The sequence below is a fragment of the Pyrenophora tritici-repentis genome, chromosome 5, assembly GCF_003171515.1.
Source record: "Pyrenophora tritici-repentis strain M4 chromosome 5, whole genome shotgun sequence".
NCBI lineage: Eukaryota > Fungi > Ascomycota > Dothideomycetes > Pleosporales > Pleosporaceae > Pyrenophora > Pyrenophora tritici-repentis.
Genome location: NC_089394.1, coordinates 373,175 through 392,206, shown reverse-complemented (window position 1 = coordinate 392,206; position 19,032 = coordinate 373,175). Strand labels below are relative to the sequence as shown.

General features: G+C 52.7%; 7 protein-coding genes across 7 annotated transcripts; 1 reads left to right on the top strand and 6 right to left on the bottom strand.

The window, feature by feature from the left end:
* Nucleotides 1-141: 141 nt before the first annotated feature.
* PtrM4_101090 (CypX, Cytochrome P450) lies at nt 142-2,006 on the bottom strand (the record flags this gene model as incomplete). Its single annotated transcript, XM_001936460.2, has 6 exons — nt 142-566; nt 636-1,307; nt 1,359-1,443; nt 1,496-1,587; nt 1,637-1,673; nt 1,725-2,006. The coding sequence occupies 6 exons, from the start codon at nt 2,004-2,006 to the stop codon at nt 142-144; spliced, it is 1,593 nt and encodes a 530-aa protein (XP_001936495.2).
* Nucleotides 2,007-3,491: 1,485 nt separating this feature from the next.
* On the bottom strand, nt 3,492-4,003 carry PtrM4_101080 (DJ-1-PfpI multi-domain protein; the record flags this gene model as incomplete). Its single annotated transcript, XM_001936461.2, has 2 exons — nt 3,492-3,597; nt 3,651-4,003. 2 exons carry the CDS (start codon nt 4,001-4,003, stop codon nt 3,492-3,494), a joined length of 459 nt encoding a protein of 152 aa, XP_001936496.2.
* Nucleotides 4,004-5,227: 1,224 nt separating this feature from the next.
* Nucleotides 5,228-5,458, bottom strand: PtrM4_101070 (uncharacterized protein; the record flags this gene model as incomplete). Its single annotated transcript, XM_066107425.1, has 2 exons — nt 5,228-5,251; nt 5,306-5,458. 2 exons carry the CDS (start codon nt 5,456-5,458, stop codon nt 5,228-5,230), a joined length of 177 nt encoding a protein of 58 aa, XP_065961874.1.
* Nucleotides 5,459-12,763: 7,305 nt separating this feature from the next.
* On the bottom strand, nt 12,764-13,132 carry PtrM4_101060 (DASH-Hsk3 domain containing protein; the record flags this gene model as incomplete). The annotated part of the gene is made up of 2 exons (XM_001936464.1): nt 12,764-12,848; nt 12,933-13,132. 2 exons carry the CDS (start codon nt 13,130-13,132, stop codon nt 12,764-12,766), a joined length of 285 nt encoding a protein of 94 aa, XP_001936499.1.
* Nucleotides 13,133-13,388: 256 nt separating this feature from the next.
* PtrM4_101050 (uncharacterized protein) lies at nt 13,389-13,784 on the top strand (the record flags this gene model as incomplete). Its single annotated transcript, XM_001936465.1, has 2 exons — nt 13,389-13,502; nt 13,626-13,784. 2 exons carry the CDS (start codon nt 13,389-13,391, stop codon nt 13,782-13,784), a joined length of 273 nt encoding a protein of 90 aa, XP_001936500.1.
* Nucleotides 13,785-15,240: 1,456 nt separating this feature from the next.
* PtrM4_101040 (uncharacterized protein) lies at nt 15,241-15,650 on the bottom strand (the record flags this gene model as incomplete). The annotated part of the gene is made up of 2 exons (XM_001936466.1): nt 15,241-15,377; nt 15,467-15,650. The coding sequence occupies 2 exons, from the start codon at nt 15,648-15,650 to the stop codon at nt 15,241-15,243; spliced, it is 321 nt and encodes a 106-aa protein (XP_001936501.1).
* Nucleotides 15,651-16,589: 939 nt separating this feature from the next.
* Nucleotides 16,590-18,419, bottom strand: PtrM4_101030 (ProP, Permease major facilitator superfamily; the record flags this gene model as incomplete). The annotated part of the gene is made up of 3 exons (XM_001936467.1): nt 16,590-17,253; nt 17,311-17,965; nt 18,020-18,419. The coding sequence occupies 3 exons, from the start codon at nt 18,417-18,419 to the stop codon at nt 16,590-16,592; spliced, it is 1,719 nt and encodes a 572-aa protein (XP_001936502.1).
* Nucleotides 18,420-19,032: the final 613 nt, after the last annotated feature.

The following is a 19,032-nucleotide window of genomic DNA, read 5'->3' as shown; positions in this document are numbered from 1 at the left end:
TCTACCAAAGTGCCATGCGCTGCAAAAGATGGTAAATCCCCCCGCAAAAACATGCCCGATTCATTCCCAAACAACTCTATCATCACCTCCATCACTCTCACATGCAGAGAAGAAGGGAAAAAAATAATGTGACTAAACCACTCAAATAACCACCTTCTTAAAAAGCAAAGGCTTGGTCGGATTCGGCATCGTCATCCTCCCAATCTCAATCTGCGGATACCTCTCCGTCACGCCCTCGGGCATCTTGATATCGTACTCTAGAATCAAGCGCGCAACCACCATTTTGATCTCGTTTGTAGCGAAGAAGCGACCGGGGCAGGCGTGGCGGCCGTAGCCAAAGTTGAGGTTGGCCTCGTTTGTCGTGACGAATTGGTTGCGGGCAATGTCTGCGGCTTTGCCCGAGGCGCGCAGGTTGTAGGCGCGGTAGCCGTCGAAGACGTCGGCGTTGGGGTAGTTGTGCTCGTCGAGGTACATGGCGGCGGCGGGGGCTTCGAGGATGACACCGGGCGGGATGTATTGGCCATTGCTGAGGGTGAAGCCTTTGAGAACGAGGCGGCCGAAGGAACCTAAGGGGGGGGGGGGGGAAGTTGTGTTAGTGGGTTGTGTTTGAAATTGTTGAGATTGACAAGACTTACTGATGCCGGTAGGGTAAAACCGTGTTGCTTCCTTCATGTAGCTGTCGAGTTTCTCCATTTTCTGCAATGCGCGGAATGTGATGGTGCCACCGTTTTCGGCCATTACCTGGCGGATCTCTTCGCGGAGGGGGTTGATGTACTCGGGGGTGGAAACTAGAGTGTACAAGATGTTGGTGGCGGTCATTGTCGTCGTGTGGATGGCAGCAAAGATGAGACTTAGTTGCAAGATTGCCATTTGTTCAATCGACTCCTTTCCGTCATCTCGGTTGATCATCCATTGTACCATGTCGTCTGGCTCTTGCCAGTTGGGATCAGTGGCCTTGAGGTGTATTCTCTCTTGTGTGATGGGTTGCAGCAGCTTGTAAGCGGCCTTCTCTCGCTCGCGAAGTTTAAGAACCTCTGGCAGGCGGGGTACCTGGATTGGCTTTAGCCATGGGCGAACTTGCTTGATGGCTGAGACTGCTGTCATGAGATCCACGGTGTAGTTGCTGCAAGCGTCGAGATATTCGGGGTTTTGAGACATTTCCCTCCCAACGAAGATGGCGCCCGAGACCTTGGAAACTACATCGACTAGTTTCTGGTTGATAAAGACTTCGGTCCAGTCATCGCATGGTGGCATGTACTCTCGTACCGCCTGGTCGACCTCTTCGCAGACCATGGCGTTCAAGCGAGCTGATGTTTGGTAAGCAAATCAGCCAGTCATCAGGATTGTCGAAGACTTACGTAATGCTGGCGTAAGATCAGACTTGACCGCATGCGTTGTCAATTGTGCATCTGTGTTGACTTTGGTATACTTGGTCTCCAAGATCTATGACCAATGAGCTTTGCCGTGTCTCAAGTGAGGGGTGTTCCATGCTTACATTTGCAGCGAACATGGAAAAGCTGAGACAATCATCTGGGAGCTTCCGCAATTCAGGTAGTAAACTGGGGGGCACCACGATGGTGTTTCGGCCTACAGGTTGTGAGTTATGCCTGTCACGTTGGCTACGGAGACAACGAACCATCATCAGTATGAACTCTGTAGACCCTGTCCTTGAACTAGTCATATTGTGAGCAACATGATCTCAGCAAGATAGAGATGATGCCTACTTTGGCATATCCTTCTTCATAGATCTTCCTCGCAGACGAGAGAAACTCCTGGCGCTGCTTCTCTCCTGATTTACCGCTCGTGTTGTGGACTGGTAATTTGGAAAGCTGGATCTTGCGCTGGATGGTGGGAATGTAGAAAAACACTGCAAAGATGAATGCGGCTATCGCTGCTGTTGACAACGATTGCGACAGTGTTCCCAGCAGCTGAGTGTCGATGGTAGTGTGACCATCATCGTGTGAGGGGACAGCCGTGGCCGTGTCCAGGTACTGTTTGCTAGACATGTTGAGGCAGGAACAATCGACAGGATAACCACTCCAAGTCGACGAAGATTGGCCGGTCTTATATCAAAGATAGGAAAGGAGACTACATGACAACGGACGAACACACAACCGCTATTTATCAATAGGCGCCTTTTAGCGTTAGCGGGGTGCTTGACACAACGATCAGCGCAATACGGGTGCATACGGTGCATACGCTGGACATGGTGTGGCCAGACTAGAGCGAGGTTGTCACCTATAGCGCTCGCCGATCGTTACGGCATCTTGACTGTTCAGCCTCCGTCGCAGCTTGGCCAATGTCCAGACTTCAGGCGTGCAGGTAACGGTCCAATCGAAGGTTTAGCATTACGGCCAGGGCGACCGCTACAGAGAGCCACAGTAGAGCCACAAACCGGTACATAGTCCGAACGCGTGTCGGTTAGGCTCCTGAAACGCTCGATCCTTTCCCCGAGCGTGGCGAGTGACGTCGGACAGAAACAAGTACACAGCATTGCATGCATTTTGTGTACACTAAGGGGTAAAAGGACCTTGCAATGCATGCGAGTGACGGTTTGCTGCAACGCAACGGCTTGTTCGCTTGTGTGGATGCTATAGAGTTCCGTAAGCGAAAGCGAAGTAGTTAATTGCATACTGGTACATGTCGGAAGGAGCTGGACCCTGTTTGCGGCTGATGCCTCTATTTTAATGGATGCCAATGGCCGCCCTAGCCGACGGTCCCCGGAAGGAATCCTAGTGCCAGCTTTCGCTAAAGAGCCTTCATGTCTAGGATGTTTAATTATCTTTCTCTAGTCCAAGCACGAATAGACGCAACTTCTATACGGTGTTGGATCTGTCGCCGTACCCAACGGCATGTACGTAACATTCGGCAGAGTTTAACCCTAGATCCAGCATGCTCCAGGGCAAATGCAACATCGCCATACATGTGCGTCTTGATCCCAACAAAGTAGCCCAAATATTGCGGGTCAACTGCTTGACTAGCCGACGCTGTCACATACATGCCGTGGGCGCTTTACCCACCGAGGCAGCTGGAACAGGGTCCAGCGCTACACGGAATAATTAGGCGCGTTTCCACATATCCTCTGTGTGATGAGGTCTAGGTCATACGACTGACCTTGTCCTACACGAACTTTTTTTCTCCATGGGTTGATACGTTGATTACCCATATTTGATTGTCCTACCTAGTCTAAATCCGTTATTGGATTAGTACTGTACGATAGAACTTGGGACCAAGACACCAAGTGTTGACCGTATCAACCGTATTAACTCACAAGCACCGCCTTGCGCTGGAGCGAAACATCTCGTGAGTATGTTTCACATATCGTTGAGCTGAGGGGCCACGGGTATCCTTCCGCGACTGTGAGCATTGAGAACAAGGGTTTGCATATGAAATGCGTGTGAAGCAGCGCAACTTGTTTTGCTTGACGTTGCAGAATGGCCTATCCTAAGAGAGCAATAGTGTAGATGCCGCATTAGCAGGCATCACATTCCTTACAACTTCTCAGCCAACATCATTGGTCCACCAATTTCGTCTCGCTTTTCTTTCCCACAGATGGCCTCGACAATTGTGAGGGCGAATAATATGGCGGTGCCAGGCCTGTACGCAGTTAGTATGCCGTCTCCACAGGTGGGATGGATGGCTGCGCCTACCCTCGACTCGTAACAATCTTGTCATCAACGACGATTCTGTCCTCACTATACTCCCAGCCAGCTTGCTTGATTTCCTCTGCCACACTTGGATGGCTGGTGACTGTCGTCTTCGCCCCTTCAAACTTCTTCGTCGAAGCAACCAGAGCTGTGGTAGCTGCGCAAATGGCTGCAACCCACTTCCCCGCTTTCTGGAACTTGCTGATTAGTTCGAGCACTGCGTCGCTCCCACAAAAGGCCTTTGCACCCGGCGCCCCGCCAGGCAGGATGAGAACGTCGAAATCCTCGTGGGCAGTTTGGAGTGGTACGGATGACAGATTCGGATGGTCGGGTACGATGCGGACATTCCGTGACATGCTAAAAGACGCGTTAGTTGTAAATTCGCATCCTGACCTAGGTGAGCTGTTGCTGACTGAGCGTATGCTTCGTTCTTGAGTGATACACCTGCCGAAGTGACATCAAATCCAGCTCGAGTCAAGACTGCGGCATATGTCAACATTTGCACTTTTGGTATAGCATTTCTGAGCAAGCTCTGCAGGACATACCGTCATAGGGAGTGACGAATTCAATCTCCTCAGACCCATCCGCGACCAATATCAACGCCTTCGGCATCGTGTTTATGATGGTGTGTTGTATTCAGCGAATCGAGGACACACGGATGACTTGGTCCGTGGATGGTGGACTGCAAGATGGTTTAGAAGTCGGTGATGGTGGTGCTTGAAAGCACAACACTGGTCGTGTTCTGTCCTTGGGTACATGTGACGTATGCTGATATGGCTGGGCCAGTGCCGAGATCCGGAAACATAAGCCGAGCAACTACCTGTGTATTATTCGTGTCTTCGGTAAGCAGACGCACAGGACCTCACCGCCCAACAGTCCTGTGCCTAGATCGAAAACTAGACATAGTCCACACTAAAGCAGATGGAGTGAAGTCATTAAAGAATAGCATTCGCTCGTTTGCTCCGAATTGCATGAACTGGGCCATGAAGGATCTCGTAAAAGCACACTATAGTCCCCTATATACATCCACAAGTGTGTGCTTCCCGTACAGAATCCACCTAGATTCATCCCATATGGAAGATCGCCCAGTCCGATGCCAGCTTCGTCAATACTAGAATGTGCAAGATACATAGCCACTCTATGCGTCGTCGAACCCAGGATATCTCTCATAAGCTCATGCAATGAAAACGGTTTCTCCAAAGGAATAACATTTGAAAATGTAAAGGCCAGTCGTCGCCAATTTCTCCCCACGTTGTCGTCTCCCTCGCCTGATATTAGAACGGTGTGCAGCGTGATGGAGCGCCTGCCTCCTCCATCTACTGGCTTGTGAAAAAGCAAACAGGGTATGTCAGAAAACAAAACAAAAACAATCCGTATCTATCGTTGCAGGGAATTGCATAGTAGCAAGTTGAGGTATCAAGGGCGTGTGAAAGACATTTGGAAGACAAGCAAAAGGCCACGCCCATGCTTAAGAACTCCAAACACCATATCCATAGTGGGAAAGCAAAACAGTGAATGTCGTAACGAGCCCCGAGGGGTCTCTGAATCATATTTCGACTTCAACGCGGGGTGGTCAGCGATTACAAGCTCATGGTCAACCATTCCTGCGCGGCAATGATTAGTAAACGGTAAACGACACATTGGAGAATGATTCTTACCCATTCAGCTGGACCAGATGACTGCAAGCCCTGGCCCATGGCACCCATAGGCAGGGCACCGAGGCTCTGACCTGGAAATGGATTGGAAGTCGCTATACCGGTATCCTTTCTGCGTAGAGGTGCCTTTCCGTTCGTATCGTCCGCATCCGCCATTTCCAGTTCCTGTGGCTCACTCTTGCTTTGACCACGGGCTCGTTTGGGCGCAACTGCTACCCCACGTGTCTGAGCCAGATTGACGGAGCTATTGGATTTTGGTGGACCTGGAGCAATTGGAACCACACCGCTCGGTTTCGACGAAGTCGGTGTAGTGGCTGAGGATAGATTGGAACCACCACCACCACCACCAGATCCAGTGGATTTTGGAGACTCGGAATCAGCCGCTTTGTGGGATGTCGGCGTTGTCACTGGCGTATGCGCAATCGAATTCTTGCGAGACGACTTCTTGGACGATCGGGTTGACGCTGTGCCTACAGGAGCATTACCACTGCCACGATTGCGCTTCTTAATCACATCGGTCTTGAGTGACAAGGGCCTAACAACACCGTGCAGTTTCAAGAACAGACCACAGGCATTGCAAAGCGGATGTCCCTCTGGGTTGCGACGCCACAGAGGCGTTGTTTGGGTAAAGCAGTTGGTACATGTCGTGGGTGCACCGCCTTCGCCCTGTTTTGAGCCACCAGGACTTGGGGGACGTGATGGCGCCGCAGAGTTGAAACCCGACTCTGGAGGTGAATTTGGCGATGATACCAAGCCATGCATACCCTGGTGCACCATCCCAGCAGCATTGGGGGTTGAGCTAGTGCGGGGTATCTTCTGGCGTCGTGGGTCGTTCCCTCGATTGCGTATGTCGCTGACGGATGCGGCAGAACCGTGTGTCCGACCAAGGCTTCCACCCCCAGGGCTCCAGTGATCTTGCACCATCTCTGTTCCGCCAATGGTGACGGTCTTCCGTGGTGGCCCAGCGGGATATCGTGCTTGCATGGGATTAAACTGGTTGGATAGGTTCGTCTCCCACTGATAGCCGCCATTGAAGTCGAGAGATGCATCCTCCATTGGTGAGTAATCTTGCGATGGCATGGTACGATCTGCAAACGCGCTCCCCTCATCTTCTTCGGCGTCTGAATCAGCACCAAAGGTGAACATGTTTTCTTGACGGCCCATTTGCATCTCGTGCTGCTGTCGCAGGGGGAGATGGCTATGGACTTGGGAAGGATCTATGTGGCTGGAGTGGCCGAAAGACGAGGCTGAGAAGGGTAGAGAGGAGCTGGCGCTCGTTACCGGACTGAATACAGAGTCTGGACCACCGCCGCTAGGGTTGAAGATGAATTGTGGCTGCATCGAGGTGGATAGGTTTGAAGGTCGGTGGGTACCATAAGAGGCTGCGCTGTGGGTGTGGCGCATCTCCATGCCGTTCCGGTCAAAGTACATTTGGTTGTCCTCGGGGATGGGCTGTGGTGTTGAGACGGTAGAGGGAAAGGCGGAGCTTGGGGGAGAGTAGTAGTCGGTGGAATTGAGTGACGAAGCCATGGAGTTGTGGTTGAACATGGTCGAGTTGAAGGCGTTGTGGCTCATGAGAGGCGAGCCGACGGGAGAGAAGCCAGGGAAGCTTTGCTGGTAGGGACCGGCGGAATGTATGACGGGATCCTCATGCATCTGGTAGTTTTCCATGGCGAAGGGGTTCTGGGCCTGCGAGGCTGGGAAGGTGGGTGGCTGCATGGTGTTGTGGTCCAGCGAGTACTGGTGCAGGTCGGCCTCTGCCTGGGCATCAGTGGGTATCATGATGCTGTTGACAGGAGGCACTTGGGGCGAGGCTTCAGCGCGCCGCTTTGGGGGCTGATAAGGTGTCAGTGAGGCTGTGGAGGGGACATGGGCTGGGGTAGATAAGAGACTCACTCGTCGCTCGTCGATGCTGGTCTTGCGGACGTGTCGCGGCACGTAGCCAAACTCATCCTCCCTACTGATGGTAGGAGGCACTGAGGGAGCGGAAGCGCGGGCGAGGGAGAGATTGTGGTCGCTGGCCAGATGCGGCTTTCTTATCGGTATCGCTGGGGCAGGTGGATTAAACGGAGCCGCATCCTCATTCGACAATTCGGGCGACAGGCCTGCAGGACTGGCGACAGACGAAGGAAATATAAAATCATCTAGATTCATGGCGTCCTGGGATGGCTGAGTGGCCTGGGCCTGCTGGTCTTGAGATTTCCTCAACTGCTGTGCGATGCCGCTGGGGGCGGACCTAGGCGGCGGTCTTGGACTCACTGCTGCTGGACCTGCACCCGCACATGCTGGGGGCGGCGGCATCATTTCGTTGCTGTATGAATTTTGGTCGGACCTAAAGCACATGGCATGGTCAGCAGCTGGTTGAGGAGCATGGGCTGGTAGCGACGCAAAAGCAAGTGGCGGGCATCCATACCCTTTATTGTTGCGATGCATGTCGGCGCGGCGCATATTCATGGCCATCATCCGCCAGGTCAAGTTCTCCATGCGCTCTGCGTTGGGCAGCTGCGTCTTTGCCCGTGAGTAGAGTTTCCAGATCTGGGTGCCCAGCGGGTCGTTCTTTTGCATTTCTTCTGGGGAGTCCGCATTGGGCGTGCCCGCATCGTTACCAAAGGCGGGAAAGATGGCATCCTGAAGCAGGCCGCGGCGGGCACTGTCTTGCTGGGGCGAAACCTCCATGGCTCCCTCTGGCACAGCACAGTGCATCAGTCTGGGGGAGGTGGTGGTGTAGCCCGCTTGTTTTGCGGTCGTGGACTTGACAATAATGTTGCTTGTGCGAACAAGACGATGATGTAGCGGCGTCGGCGCGTGCTCTCAATCGGACGGGTGCACCCCACGTTAGCTGCGGACCTCAGCTGCAACCACAGCCGAAGTAGGCCCTGAGCGCTGTGTACAGTGGGGATGAAGCTGAGCGTGTCTAGGTCGGTGACTTTGACTTTTGTGCGGTGTGTTGACGATGTCGCACAGCGACTGGCGGCCTGGTCAGTGGATATTGAATTGCTTGTGTTTGCCCTCCACGGGGAACGAGGCTTTCAAGGTTGCCCTGGTTGGGCGACCCAGTGAGCGGCGCAATAATTCAATTGCTGCGTCGCGGGCTGCTCCAGCAAGCGTGCGACGGCAGCCGGGGGCACTCTGTGGGTCGTGGGTCGTGAGTCGTGACGCTGGGCCTGGGAGAGGAGAATGAGATGCAGAGGGTGGAGCGTTCGGCACCCACGCAGCCCCCACCATTCACTCTCGGACACCAATCACACGTGCCGCTGGCTTGCTATCCCTGGTCCATGACTGGACGTGCAGCCGAGCCTGTTGTTTGGGGCCGTTCTCTACCCTCGAGAATGCGGCACCGCCTCTCCACAGTGTCGTCAAACGCGGGTCTCGACGTAGCAATCTCCGGCTGCACACGACACGGCTGCTAACCCGACGTGTTGAGTCGGCTGGGAGCTGCACCAGGTGCAGTGTGTAGTGTGCAGTGCAGCCCACACGGCGGTTGAGGTCATCGGCTGCCTGTGGCCCTGTGGGCTGAACGGGAGAATGCTTGCCCTGCCGCTTAGCATGCACGCCCTTGTCTGCTTTGAGACGGCGAGAACATGAACCGTGCTGTTGTGGTGCAGACACGACTTGCACTCACACACTGCGTCGGGCGTGGGAAGACTCTCGCGGGAAGCTTTGTCGAGCATAGGCGAAAAACGACAAAAGTCGGCTGTGTATCGCCTGCGCACAACAACCACTGACCACGTTGATCCCGGGACGTCATCTTGAGCCAGCCGCTCGTCAATGTTCCCTCTTGACTTGACATGTCTTAGCCCTAGTACCGTACGATCCACCGCAACAACAGCCGGCTCACGCGAATAGACAACGGTGCCATGGCCATGTTCATTGGCCGACCACCGAGACGCCTACTTGCTTCCTTTGACCGCCAATAGCGTCTAGCACCAACAGACACTCGAGACGATGGCTGCATTGACGACATCCACGGCCCGGGTTTGCCCTGTCGCTGCTGTCGCTGCTGCCTTGAACAGCTTCATGACTGCCACTGCAAACAAAAGCCTTGGGGCGGTACACATGCCGTCGACAACCTTAAACTCCACTGTTTACCCGAGTGTGGAGTATCTCATCCGAATGGTGCCGAAACGCGTCCTGCATTCGGCACTTCCATTCCTAGATTTCCCGGCAGCCTCACCATCTCAGGGTCTTCTGTTTGTGGTAGCAGTCCACGAGGTCCACATCGACGCCCGGGTTGTACGCTTGATCCACAGCCCATGGCGCAAGAGCACGTGGTAGCCAGTGAACTACGCTTCTAGACTTTTCCGACGCCCTCGACGCCAGCGACATCAGCACTACACACGACACCTGTTTGCTGTACCCACCGTCACAAGCAACAAGTCCGTAGCAGCTGACAACTTCACACCCACGAGCACCCCCATGCCCGTCGTCACCATGCCGGGTCATCCTGCCTCCCAGCTCCTCCCGAGTGGGAAGACCCGTACGCGCGGTACATGCCCGAAGCTTTCCAAGATCCAACGGTGACGCGGAACGGTGGAGACTAACAATAAGGTCGCGAAGACTACACAACTTGCAGCTACCGCGAGCGGACCAAGCCCTACTTTGGGACCTTCTCAAATCCTACTTTTCGCCATCTTTGAAACCGACGGGAGGCACACGAAGCAAACACGACCCGTATAGTGCCCCTTCTAGACATGCTTCTCGCGCGTGCCTACCATTACACGGCGCTGAGCAGGAATATCGACGTTTGACCCAGGCACATGCATCAATTACCGTCTCTACATCTTACACCGCTCATCCAAATCGAACCAGAACAATGTCGCTCGGCTTGAATTGATTTCTCCGTCCCGCACAGCGACTGTTTAGCCGCGAGCGGGTCTAATAACAGAGCAGATAGTGATAATTCATTGGTGGCCTTACAGAAAGCGACATGTTGCATTTCTGCCATGGTCCACCAAAGGGTATCAATGTACCATGTACCATGTATCACCCGTCTAAGGGTCCAGCGTTATATGAATGATCTACACGCAATCGCGAGAGTGGCATTACTTCGGGCGCCAGTCATCTAACAAGCATGGGCACGACGGTTTGACGTCGCGCCTCCGCTAACTTGGGATCGGTCGTCTAGACCCCGGCTACCAGTGCAGTCGAGTTTCACATGTCAATGCACCACAAGGCCAGACTAACAGAGATACAAGTTTACATCAAGTGCAGAAGATCTACTACTAATTTCTCATGTCATCCCAAAGCCCGAAATGCCGTCTTGTGTTTACTGATCCCCAGCATAGCTATTGCATAGACAGGGTTCGGTCGATATTGAGCGGCACGCCCCCACGCTGCCTGCCCCAGAGAAGCAAGCGGCCCATGCGCATACCCTGCTCATGCGAGCCTTGAAAGCCACACACATCTTACTTACATGCATCGGCAGGGATATTGAGCCTAGATCCATTGCTAAACCCGACATAATCCGCTCTAACTTCGCTTGTCGCCGCGTTGCTGACGAGCACACGCTACAGACGCAGCAGCCGTTCAACACTCTCCATTTTTTTGGTGCTATCTCCCATTTTGTATCGACAATCTTGATTACAGAAGATACCTTCCACTCCGTCCGATCCTGCAATAAATAAGGCGTCCGGAGAACGGCGGAATTATCCGGTCATGTAGCCAAAGTCCGATGCTTGCACGCTACCGAACTCCACCTCCGGAACTGCACATCCGCTCGAAACGCCGACAAGCAATACACAGCCCCCAAGCACATGCAATTGCTTGCGCATTAGGTCGCAATACCTTGTTGCAGTGGGGAAGCTTTCGAGGTCGCATGCTTTGATATGAGGCGCGGGATGTTCGTGGGGGTTCAAGTACGTGATTCGTTTAGATGTTGAATAGGGCCTATAAGAGACTGCGGGGGATATTGCCTCGATTGTCAAGACCACAGTCGCCGATTCACAGATGGATGCCCAGCAGCTGGCCATCGACAGGGTCACTGTGGGCTATGGCGGGAGAGGGTACTGAAAGGGTCTCGAAAGGGTCCTGCTCGTGTGCCTGTTGACGATGCTGACGAAGCTCGCTTGCTCTGGTCCTGGGCGAAGAGCTGATTGGCCGGTTCTGGGTCAGACTACATGTCACTGCAGGGTGCTGTAGCGATGGAAACATTTTCGACCTTGTGGTGCTGGAATGACGTTGGGTCGGCGGTACTCTCTCTTGGAGCTATTGAGCATGCATGAGAAGGACAGTGCACGGCTTCCTCAACGCCGCTAAGGGCGTGAATGATTTGTCCTTTGCATTCGCGCCAGTCGAGAATTGGAGGCTGTCGGCAATGTTTTCTTTTTTTTTTCACTCGGCTTCAATGGTCCTGTTGTCCTAGGTCAAGAGTTGATAGAATGGCGTCCATCCTCTATGGCCCCTTCGGTTTGGGTATGTCCTAGGATTATCCAGTCTTGGCATGTCAACGAATGGTCCAGCAAAATCGTAACGGAATCGGGTCGGGTCGTCAGCAGAGAGGCATGAAGGATTTCTCCATCCCTCAAGTGCAACGGCGGAACCATCAAAGTACTTATATGCGGCAGGGACGCAGAGACAACAAGGACACGGTGAGACCATGGATCGTTATCATTGCGCGATTGATAGCGACACGCTTAGTGGTCCTCGCGCACCCCTTCCAGCCTCAGAAACCTTCCAATCTTGCATTCTGTAAGCCAATGATACTGTCGATCGTGGAGAAACGTGGTTTATTTGGGTCAGCGCAGCAGCGTGAGCTTCCTATCGCGGATGTGAAACAAAGATAGTTTATCAAGAGATAGGCTTATCTAATGCAGGCGAGCTTCTGCGGCGGTACGGTAGGGACAACTCGCCTCTTGCTGGTTCAGTACATAGGGCTAGCGAATAGGAGAGTGGTGGAAAGGGTTTCAGCCGGATGATCTGCTTGCTGAATTATCCGAGCAGTGGTTTTGCGGGTTGAAAACATCTGTGCTTTGGCACACGGTGCGCGTGCGACGATACCTGGCCTCGCCGTCGGCCAGCAGACGTGTGCTGAGAGATCAGCATGTTGGGTCGACTGGGCATGTTGCGAGGAGACCCCCACAGTTGCACAAGGAGAACATGGGGAAGTTGGCGTGTTATAAATTTCGCATTTGAGAACCATGCTGGTTTTCTACAGTCTGCCATGTACCTGACCACGGCCAACATGTTGTACTTTTCGGACCTTGTCCGGTTGACCATGTTCAAGGCCGTTTGAGCGCGTTGACTTTCCAATGTCTCTTGCTATCGCGCCCAAGTCCAAGCTCGCTTTCATGGATGCCGCGTATCCGTGGGACGTGGGCATTCACTCTCCCTATCGTTGTCACCCTAGCTGCCTGCCGTGTTTAGACATTGCTGATGGACTTTCGCGTCGAGTTATCCGGGTAGTGGTATATCATCGTGGCACTTGAGCATCGATGGGATGTACTGCATTATCGCTATGCGGCCTCACTTATCTCCCTCCTTCTTATCATCAGCCCCTTCTCCGCCCTTGACAGTCTCCTCTCCTAGGACTTTACTTGCTGCCATAAACCTGCACAGTCAGCATTAGCGGCCATGGCCCTGGTCCCCCATGTTATGCCATCTTGAACAGATGAAGCATGAGTATTGCACTCACATAGCACCAGTATATCCTCCCAGACCGCGTATATCCTGTGCCTGACCAGCTGTCATACGCACCAAGCTCTCGAGGTCCGACATATTCGCTGTCAATTGCGCAAGTTGGGCTTGTAGGTGGGAAAGCTGGCGCGGCTTCTGCGAGGGTACGGTGCTGAGGCGCGAGTTGGCCGGGGCGTTGGATCGTGGTAGGTTCGACATGGTGGCTTTCTCGTCGTATCTTTGCGCTCGTGCAGTTCGATATCGGGCCGGGTTCGCAATTTCTTGTTGGTGAGCTTGTTTGTTGTGCGGGTGAATGTGGGGGACGCGTCGCAGCATATCTTGGTGGGACTCCCGCGGCGAAAGGGCTTGGCAGTTCCGACGCTTTCCCACCAGGATTTCGACTTTTTTGCCATTGCCCATTGCTTACTGTCGCAACAAGGTCAGGCAACGCCATTATCGCAAGAGGCTAGACATCATGTCGACACACCAAACCGTGCGTCGGTGGATCATGACGGGCGCTGTCGCTGCCATTACCGTCACTGGAACTATCTACGGCGCTGACCTGAAGGGGTATCAGGAGGCCAAGCAGGTATGTTACGCTCTGTCTACGCAAGCAACCTTTTCAATCGCATGCATATCTCTATATATCAATATGAAGACATTTTTATTTGGCTTTTTAAAAGAGCGTTCTTGCTAACATGACGTCCTCTAGCAAAAGCGACAACTGCTCGAAGCTACCCCCGAGGAGCGAATTGCCCAACTCGAAGCAGCCCGCGCCGAACTAGTACTCAAGAAGACCGAGATGGAGAGGAAGATTGCAGGAATTATGGAAAAGAAAAAGGCGAGAGAGGAAGAGCAGATGAGGAGATGAGGGGCATGTTAGAGGCTATCAGACAGCTTCTACGATCCGCTACACTTTCAGGAATCATCCAAGGATCGGCACCTTCTGGTACGCATGGAAGAAAACACGGGCATATTCGCGGCCCACTATGATGGGCCGGAAGATTGGCAGGTCGGACTGCCCACAACATCTTGAAGGTCAATGGATACTGGAAGATACAGCACAGGACGCCACGCGGAACCGTCTTCCAACACGCCACCAAACGCTTCACCACAAGGATCAGAGCTCCAAGATGAGGCCGGTGACGTTCGCGACCTCATTTCGGTCCTCTTGCGCCATCCCGCGACGATCGGTCCTGGCCAAAACTCATGGTAGGACCCGATATATGAGGCCGAAATCATTCACCTGAGTTGCGCAACTTGTTAAAATTTGGCATGTGCTATCCGCCAATCTTGGACGCCCGGATAGACGCAGATGCGTTTTCTCATTTCGCTCCGCGGGTCGTTATTGCTGCGATGGCAATCTTTGCCATTCCTATCTTTTTCACCGCAAAAATTCCCAGTCTTGCTTCCGCCCCACGCTATCTCGATTCAAAGGCCCCTGCAGCCGCGGACAACGGTCATATTCCATGTTCAGGGATTGGCTTTCATCGAGATGGTATGCAAGACGACGAAGCTAGCATGCGGCTCATCACGCGGCATTGTTAATATCATGTACAATGACACCACATGTTGATCTGCACGTACGGTACACGGCAGGTCTCGCGATGGACTTCACACCGGACGGCAATACTTTCCTACATACATGGCTAGCCAAACGAATAATTCCCGGGCACCGTTTGATGAACTAGTCCAGTCTGCTAGTCGCAGGTCACTGACCGGGTAACCCTTTCCATCTAGGCCGACTTTGTAACGACCACGAGACTACGCCGACATCGCGCCTCAACAACGCTCGTTCTTCGGTTCGCTACGAGTCTACTCCGATAGTTTAGGGTCACATGCAGTACATCTCTCAACACTTCACTTTGTGTATCTACTAGAGTCATGTCGAGTTTATGACGCTCTGCTTGGACTAGCCATGAATCCCGGAGACGACGAAGTCTTGCATTCGGGAATAAGGAGGGGTTTTTATTCTGACAGTCTATTCAATCGCGTCTTGCTGCGGATCATGTCGGGCGAGCAAGTACTTAACGGTTACATACGACGGCAGATGGAGCAAAACGACAGCTTTATGACATGTAGGCTTATTTTGTGGTCGACAGATACATCACATACAGTTTTCATTTCATTCCCGAATTCCCCCAACTCTATAAATATCAATTTCACAAATTTAAACATCAAGATGAACAGTCCCCCACCCCTGCTGTTTTCTCCCAAGACCCTCTCAACCTCCACAACCCCGCAAATGTCTTAGTACATGACCATCACGATTCTTCATGTTCGTCCTCGTCCTACTCCAACTCCACTCCCCCAATCTCCTCTTCCGGCTACTCTTCTGCTGCGTCTCCCTCATCCAACCCCCGAAAAATCTCCTTGACAACCTCCTCAATCTCCGCCACATCATCGAATACCACCACGATCTTCGTCTTTCGCTCGCCATCAATCCCGTCAATATTATCCATCTCTGTCACACACATTATTAGCTCTTTTCCTCCTTTCCCCTTCAAAAAATACCCTCCGCCCAGTTCACAATCGAGGGGAAAGAAGACTTACCAGCATCTTCATTCGAGGGGGTTTTCCGAAAAGTGAGATGATCAAAAGTATACCACAGACCCAGCGCGAGCAAGCCGGTACACAGGAAATAGAGGCCGTGGGGGACGGGGAGGCGGGTGCTGGAGGAGGGGTAGGGGATGTTGTCTGAGGGGTTGGCGTAGAGTGTGTATGTTGATGGTGGCATTTTGGAAAGAGTTTGGTCGGGGAGTTTTATCTGGTAGGCTTGGATGGAAATATAGATGTGGGTGTAAATGTAATATTCCACCGTTTTAACTTATTGTCAATCGAAGAGGATGAGATGGCAAACACCACCATCTTGCGTGAAGAAACAGTTTATATACAACTCCCGACGCTAAGTTGGTCTGTGTAATTTGCATGTTGGCGTGTAAAAGACAGCATCTTTGGGAGTGTTTGCTGTTTTGTTTTGTTTTGTTTCGTGTGGTGGCGGTGGTGAGGGTGGCGTTCAAGTCAGTGGGCAGCGCAGGGGCTGTCTTACATGTTGTCTGAGTTTCGACGATTTCGATGACGACGCGTACACACACGTTTTTCTACTTTTTCGATTCTTCACTGCTGGTATGTCGATCGTGTCTTGTTAGGAGTAAGGCTTGGGATATGGTCTTGTGTGTGAGATGTTGTCTCGAGAAAACCTAGCCATGTATGTGTGTATATTTGCATATCTGTAACTGTGTGTTGATCTTATTTTCACGAGCATCCGACCACACCATTTGAACACACGCTCATGCACGGTTCGATTTGCAATAAAAGAGCAAATTGTGATTGCCATGAAACGTGTCATTCTCGTGCACGTTTACGTGGCTTGTTCATGGCTGTGTATGTGAACGGTGAGCGTGTGTCAAAGTGCGCGGCGTGGTAATGAGAGTCAGGAGCGCAGGAAGAACAGAAAGCCACTGCATGGCAGAAAGAGAAGAAGAAGCGTAGTTTGTTTAAAATTAAACATAATCTGATTTGGGTATCGTATTGTAATAATAACTAATAAATCATCGAGCAGAACATACATCTCCAGCTCTAGCATCATTCATGACAACGGCATGCAGTATGCCATTCATTGCATCGCTTGAAACAATCCATCAAGCACCTTTCAAGTCCCTCCGTACTTCAACATCTACTCCTCGCGACGAAGACGGCGGTTGTTATCAATAAACACCTTCTTGAACCGTCCATGGCAAAGATCCGTCGTGACCTCCCACGAGTTCTTCGCATTCTCCTTGACCAGCTGCCTCGTCGGCTTCTGGAACAACTGGTCGATTTCCTCCAGCGTAAGATCCTTGGTCTCAGGCATGAAGAAGATCTGGTAAAACCATCCCAGCACCGCAATACCGCCGTAGAAGCCGAGCGTCAAGCCTGTGCGAGTGAAGGCGTTCTGCATGCCGGTGAAGTTGTAGGTGACGATGAAGGAGGACAGGAATAACCATCCGGTCGAGGTGGTCATACCGTAGGAGCGGAGGTAGGTGGGGTAGACTTCTGAGGGGACGACCCAGGTGAGTGCGGCGTAGGAACCGAAGAAGAGCATGTAGAGGATAAGGCCGCTGAGATAGAGACCTAGCGTGGCGCTGAGCGTAGTGAGGTGGTAGGAAATTCCGACGAGAAGTAGGCCGATGAAGAAACCGGGAAGCATGGCAATGGCCCAGAAGCGGCGGCCGCATGTCTCCATGAGGAAGATGGCAGGGATGGTACCGATGAGGAGGGAGCCACCGCCGACGAGCGACATGTAGGTTGCGTCGTAGGTGTCGAAGCCGACTTGGGACATGAGGACGGACATGTAGTACCTAGAAAATCAGTTAATATTTGTGTGAAATAGAGGTTTAGCCAGGGGTCATGCTTACATAATCGCGTTGATACCGGTGAATTGACCAAGGAAGATCATGATGTTGGCGTATATGATGGCACGGCGAGCACGCGGCTTGGTGAAGAAGTCCATCCAGGGGAAACGGTTTGTGCGACCAGCAGCAACCTCGGCCTCTTCCATCTCGGTGCTAACCTTCATGACGAAGAACTCCTCACGAGCTTCGTGAGTAGCAGTACCACGGATACGCTTCCAGACCTTGAAGGCTTCAAGCGGCTTGTTCTTGTGCATCAGGTAACGAGGACTCTCGGGCATGAAGAGAATGCCGATACCCATGATGGTGGAGAAGACGAGCGAGCTACCGAGGATATATCTCCAGCTGTCGTCGAGAGTAATGAACATGGCGGCAACAGCGTACCCAAGGACTTCTCCGAGGGCAATGTTGAACTGGTAGAGCGAGACGAGGTTACCACGGAGTCTGGATTCGACAGTCTCGGCAACGTAGACGGGGACGGTTCCTCCTTCGAGACCGACACCGGCACCTAGGACGACGCGGGCTGCGACCATCATACCGTAGTTCATGGCTCCGGCTTCGAGAGCACCACCGATAGTGTACAAGATGCAAGAGATGATGATAGCCCAGCGGCGGCCAAAGTACTCATTGCATGGAGAGATGAGAAAAGCACCGGCAACAGCTATGTTCGATCAGATTCCATGTCTTGAGAAGGCTTTCCGGAATGGTTACTTACCACCGAGGGGCATGCCAGAGTTGACAAGAGAGTTTTGACTCGCCGTCAGACCCAAGTCTTTAGGCAAAGTCAAGTTCGCACCTGAAATGAGCGATTGATCTAAACCAGAGAGCAGACCACCCATGGACGCAAAAGCAACAATCATCCAGGTAAAGTGCTTTGGGTTCTTGAACTCCATATCAAAGAAGCCCAGCTTGTAGTTTGCCTGCTCCAACTCCTTCTCCAGATCCTGGATCAAGTTCTCGGATTCCCAGCCTCTTGCATCTTCAAGCTGCTCTGTCTTTGCCTTGGGGGCGGAGTAGTCAGGAGTAGGTGCTACTTGGATGTTGTCGGCCTTTTCCGTCTTGGACGGCAACGTGGTGTTGTCGACCTCGACCGTCTTGGTATCCTTCTCGTCCATGATGGGCAGTGAAAGCAGCACGAAAGAGAGAAATAGGTATAAGAGGGCAATCACAGCAAAAAGGCTGGTAGCTCACAACAACAAGCAACCCCCAAGCGGACGCATCTCCGCCCTTTATAAACCCCAGTGGGGGGAGAGAGAGAGAAGCGGACCCACAGGCATGGAGAAGCCATCCCCATGGCACTTCCTCGACACCCGACCTCTACCGTGACGTAGACGTGGAGACTCCATGGCACACACGTCGGCAAGTAGAAAAATTTGTCTCCGCAGATCGCACGTTTGCCGGGGGCCTTGTCAAGCCCTAATGTTGCAGTTATCACCAAGTCGACCAGGAACAGTTTGGAGGGGTGGAGACAGTACAAGCATCGGACCGACGTCTTGGTGGAGCTTGGTCTGCAAAGAAGCTTCTAGCGGCCCACCTAAGCCTCTGCCATTCGATTCAACCACCTCACAAACCCACCCGAGATACTCCCCGATTAGCAGAGAGCTGTCAGGAAGACTGTGCGTGTGCTCGCATCAGACCCGGGGTGCGATCAAAAGGCCGCGGAGACATACATTACCACACCAACATCATGCGATCAGCCCTACCTTTTTACCCCAGAATACGGGCCAA